The 5,723-nt window shown below is 38.9% G+C and overlaps 1 protein-coding gene across 1 annotated transcript; it reads left to right on the plus strand.

Annotated features, from left to right (window-relative positions):
• The first annotated feature begins 2,585 nt into the window (after nt 1-2,585).
• On the plus strand, nt 2,586-5,479 carry b9d1 (B9 protein domain 1). The gene is made up of 7 exons (XM_085403495.1): nt 2,586-2,775; nt 2,935-3,003; nt 3,180-3,291; nt 3,931-4,027; nt 4,203-4,265; nt 4,746-4,813; nt 5,062-5,479. The coding sequence occupies exons 1-7, from the start codon at nt 2,713-2,715 to the stop codon at nt 5,187-5,189; spliced, it is 600 nt and encodes a 199-aa protein (XP_085259621.1). The 5' UTR covers nt 2,586-2,712; the 3' UTR covers nt 5,190-5,479.
• The last annotated feature ends 244 nt before the right edge of the window (nt 5,480-5,723 follow it).

Below are 5,723 nucleotides of genomic sequence, written 5' to 3' on the forward strand. Positions count from 1 at the left end.
TCTTTAAAGGAGCAGATTTGTATTATGTCTCAAGCAAAACGTTGTACCTTCTTAACGTGAACATGAATGCACATCCTCCTGACTGAAAATGTGGCAGCATGTTGCAAACAGAGAAAATATAGTGGATGATGTTTTCCAATTAAAAGTAGTAGCATCTGAATAAACTCAGTGGAACTGCATTACAAACCCAGCTGTTACCATAATGTTGTACAATTTAATGTTAATTTGGTAAAGTGCTGAGCACATTTCCACTTAATTTAACTAAATACTACTTCCCTCTTATATTTGTTTCATATTTGAACATTACGCAGTTGAACATAGTGGAAACACTGCACTCTGTTTATGTGTGTTTGCCATATAATGCATTTGAATGCGAGGCAAACCACAATTGCACATTTCCATCTTTGTTTGCAGAAACAAGAGTGCCATTCGCTTGACAAAGAACACGATGTTCGTGCACTTAGGGTTACCAATGTGTTCATCACATACATGCTGTTTATACAGTGTATGCTTGTCGTTGTCATGCACTTTGATTAATGGAAGGGCAGACCTGACATTTGGAAATGGGACTCGTTGGGTTTCATTTAAAGCTCCCAGCCATGCAACAACCAGGTCCTCGGTGTAGTTTGATCGTACGTGGTTTGCTCTCAGGGTTTTCTCCCAGAAAAGCTTTCTGCCATGTAGTTTAATATTTCTATATAATTTTCACTTTTCTGGTGCTGTTGAGGCAATTAAACTATGTGGTTAGATTTAGGAAAATATCATAATATTTGTGAAAATGCACCCTTTCGAATATCCTTAGAGAGAAAGCATCAGGGGAGACTGGGGGTAATTGTAACTTTTTACATTTTCCCTCATAATTCAAAGACTACTTCAAGCACACTAGTCATTTTTAAGAAAAGGAACATATACAGTACTTCATAAATTACTAGAACACCACCCAGTGTAAGTTTTATGCTGTCCTGAATTGCCAAAATAATTTCTTCTGTTTCTGCGATGGTTAATCCACCAGTCTGTGCAAGCTCTTTAATCAAAATGACATTTTTAATGTTAAAATATAATTATTCTTGTATCCATGAACTTTCAAATGAACTGTTCTATAAAAAAGCTGAAAAAAAAATAAATCATGTTAATCTTTTTTAATTAAAGCACCAAATTACAGTTATTTACTTGCATTTCTGAACAGAAAAATCGGTTCAGTGCTTGAATCTTATGCTTGATTTATTCATCAATTCTGACACCTCAGAGAAGTCCGGTGGAAAAATATGAATCCAGTCTGTTAATTACCTAATAAATAATAATGCAATTTTTATTTTAGAAACAAGTTTTTGACAGATTTCTAAACGATTTGTGTTTTCTTCTTTTTATGACATATAGTCTAATACATTTATTAAGCACTACATATGTGCACTAATAGTACAATTTGTACATTTTCACTTATGATGGCAAGACTGTAAAAATGAAGCAAATAACACTATATCTCAAATCTAAAAACGTACATAGAAAGGTTTAGCTCTTGGAGGTATGTTTAGGTTAGTCTGTGGATTGAAGGCATTTTCCCAGAAAGCCTAACTATTCTAGAGGTAACTATAACATAATCCTATGAACTGAGTATAAGTTACAATTTAAAACTGTTTTTAAGGTAACTTACATCAATATAGACAACAGATACTGACTGATTTTTTTTAAGATATTACCATATGACATAAGAGATTTTAAGAGAATAATGCAAGATTTGCTATTATACCTTCAAACTGACACCTTCTGTCAACATGTAAGCACTATTTTAAACAAAAAGATGTATTTTTTATTTTAGGAAGTCATTTTAAATGTAGAATTATTGCAATATGTCATCTTTAACAGTAAAGTCAGTCATCAACACAGAGAAGCAAGGCGCCTGCAGTCCTAAATGTTGACATTAACCCCGACATCAGCGTTACAATCTTATATTCTATCTAGTAGCATCTACATGATTGTTCAAGATTATCTTTAAAACTGATGTAAATTAAAAACAAGTAAGTTTGTAAGCTTAAATTGATGCAAGTTCAAATTCACTGTCATGTAAATTTTAAACAGTAGAAGAAAAAAAATAGTGCAGATCCAGAAAGTTTTTACATCAAAATCAGTTTTGTCCCTGAGAGTTTATGCAGAAGTGTATTACAACTGCTCCCACTATCCTCTACTTTCCCTATGTGCTGGAAGGCTTCTCCTCTTCCTCACTGGTTTTTAAACAATGGCTGACAACCAACATATTAAGTTCTGCCATCTTCTGTTCCCAAGAATGGACATGGTAATAAATCCTAGCCATAAATCGAAGCCACTGAACACTAATGTGGTAATGCTGTGCTCCTCCATTCCACACTTCCTCTGCTTCTTGATCATATGTTGTGATTCGTGGCCCCACTTAGTACACTATGTGACCACGCGCATTACCGTCTCCTCAGCCTGATAGTGTTCACTGTTTATATAAAGCTACAGGATGCTCTCCTGTTACTCGGTGTTTGGTACAGTGGCGTCATCTTGTGGACAGTGTTAACATTTCCTTATCGCGTTTACGCGACCGTTCAGTTTGGATGTAGCAGGTTTCCGTAGAGAGGAGGAAAAGCGTCGCCCTAGCAACGGAATGATCAGCAGCAGGATTCTTCTGCAGCGGATTGAATCTTTCATGAAAGAGAAACGCATTCAGCTTCTGGTTTACTAACTAAAGCCGTAATGGCTGCAAGCAACCCATCCGTGTTTCTTCTTACGGTGAACGGACATATTGAGGGAGCGAACGTGAGTGGGCTTTCTGTGTTTTAGCCTAGCCTAGCAGCTGATTGTTCAGCTAGCATTAGCACCCTTTGAGGTAACTTGTGCCATGGATTCGTCTCATTTCTCAGTTAGTTTACCCTTGTGTACAGGTGTAAAGCTGATATTATCTTTGTTGTATTTCAGTTTCCAGAGTATGACAACTTGTACTGCAAATATTGTTTTGTCTACGGCCACGACTGGGCTCCCACCACGGTGAGTAGCTGTCAAGTCCTTTTCTGCATCTCGAGATTCAATATAAAATTACAGTTTTATATATAGTAAAGGAACAATTAGCCTGAAAAGGGGTCATGAAGTCTTTACTAAATAACAAATGGTTAAAGTCCAGCCCCTACTGAAATTTCGTGTGTTTGTTTGTTTTCGTCCTATAGGGGTTGGAGGAAGGTATCACGCAAATTGCTAGTAAAAGCAGCCAAGCTTCGCACAGGTTGATATGGAACTTCCCACTGGCAACAACATTTAAGAGCACAAATCCATCTGGATGTGAGCATTACACAAACACACTCAAAAACACGTGGTTAATTGCAAACAGTTGCCCTCTGTTGACAAAAATATTAGATCCTTTAGAAGGAGAAGGGCAAATTAGTTGCACTGTCTTTGCAGATCAAGAGAAAGTATATGATAGAGTGACAAGAGATGAATTGTAGTACTGACAGACAGCCAACCAAGTATGTGAGAGTCAACCGTCCAAAGTGCACAAGAGAGGTGAAAAAGAGAGTGCAGGCTGGGTGGAGACAAGTGTCAGGGGCGATTTGTGAAAGAAGGATAGCAGCATGAGTGAAAGGGAAGGTTTAAAGGATGGTGGTGTGATCTGTTATGATGTATGGTTTGGAGTCTGGGAGTGATCAGGATGTACGGGACTGGAAATTAACATATTAGAGGGACCACTCAGGTTGAGCAGTTTGGAGACAGAGTTTGGCATGGAGGGAGGGAAAGTGGAAATGTTGGACAAAGGATGCTGAATATGGAGCTGTTAGGCAGGAGGAAAAGCGGAAGACCACAGAGGAAAATGTTAGGTGAGATTGAGGCAGATGATCTGCTCTGAAAATAGAAATAGAAGTAATATCTAAAACTTATTGTAGACAGAGAATTTATGTATTAATTAATGGGTTCATTTTCCAGGGCCTCAGCTTGTGGTGAGTGTTTATGGTCCAGATGTTTTTGGCAACGATGTGGTCAGAGGCTACGGAGCAACACACATCCCCTTCACACCAGGACAGTCAGTACTGCTTTCATTTACTTATTAGGTTTTTTTGGGGGGTGGGTTGCCCTACACAAGTACCATTTTCAAATGACTCGTGCTCACCTTTGAGCCATGTCAGCATGTAGACACCACCTGCTTCTTTCAGCAGGAAGAGCGTGAAACAGAAAATAACCTTATTTTTATTCTTCAGGCATACGAAAACCATTCCCATGTTTGTTCCTGAGCCCACATGGAGACTTCAGAAGTTCACAGGGTGAGATGTGTGCGGTCTTCTCATCTCTCTGCCAGCAGCTCGGGTGGCTTATAATCTCAGAGCAGTACAAACTGCGCAACACCTGAGCTAAAGATAGGCTCTTATTACCTGTATGGTGAGAATAATTAACATTGTTTTTCCTGCTTCTGTGATCAGTATGCGGAAAAACACAAACAAAGGTATTCCCACATTATCTCCTGACAACCTAAGGTCGCATAACTTTGGTGGCATGCCAAAGTTATGTCATTTGTTGTCCTGACAGTGTAACTGAAATAAAACAGCAGCAGCACATTTTTTAAGGGCTTTTCTTCCTCTTGTTTTAGCCACTTGTATCAAAGTATCAAGTTATGGTTAACTTGCCTTAAAAAGCCTTCCAGAGTAGACTGAGAAAACTGAGTTTATCTCAAGCTAAATGCATATTCTTAAGCCAGTTTGTCGTACATAGAAAGGTTCACAATTTTTTTCCTCTCCTCTGTTCAGGTGGTTGACGGGACGACGGCCTGAATACACAGATCCTAAAGTGGTGGCCCAGGGTGAGGGCAGAGAAGGTGTGTGGCTCTTGTCTGTATTTCTTTAGTCCCAAAACTAGCATGCTGTGCTAAAGTCACATCAGGGAACCCGAAAGGAGTCCAGTCTAGTGCTATTAACTTCTTGTTGCTGTTGAAATAGTTGTTTCTCCTATCGCAGTTCTTATTCTAGTGACTGAGCCTTTAGATTCACAACAGATCAAATCACACAAGTTACTCCAGGCTCTGGACTAAAACAAAAACTCTGTGTCTTATATTTAATGTTGCAGTGACTAGAGTTCATTCACAAGGCTTTGTGTCAGTCTCCTTTCTCATCATGACTAAAGACATGAAGAAGATGGACTATGAGACGGGACCATCAGGCCCGGCAAACAAGCCCTCTGCCACATCTGGCTGATCAACAGAGGAACAACCATAAAACATGTGGTAACATTAACAGACTGAAGGAAATTTGGGCCAAATGACACATCTCCTCATTAAGGCGACATTTTTTCCCCTCACCGTGACAATCCCGTGTTCAAATGAGACACCAGCAATAATGTGCGCATCTGGAAATATTGTGTAGAGATGGAATTATACTAATGTGCTTTCAGTTATACCTTTTGTACCATTTTTGATTTTTTTCACTGTTACTGTATGTTTTTTTAAAACTTTTCTAACACAAATAAACTACACATGTTGAGCACAGATCGCTGTAGTCTGTGGGCAAAACATCCCCAGCCCTAAAAACAACATGCAAGGAGAGACAGAGCGGACAGAGCTGAAGTGATACACAGTTTATTTTGAACCAGTTGCAGCTACAGTTGTCCTCATCCGACAGGGGTGCGGAGCCTGCTGCGTTCATTTGTTTAGATGTCGTTAAAATACCACAATGACTTTTCCTACAAAAACCCATTACACAGAATAATAAGGTATACAGAAGAACAGTATG

The sequence above is a fragment of the Rhamphochromis longiceps genome, linkage group LG4 (genome assembly GCF_057381845.1).
Source record: "Rhamphochromis longiceps isolate RC_006_pf linkage group LG4, R_longiceps_female_GT1.1, whole genome shotgun sequence".
NCBI lineage: Eukaryota > Metazoa > Chordata > Actinopteri > Cichliformes > Cichlidae > Rhamphochromis > Rhamphochromis longiceps.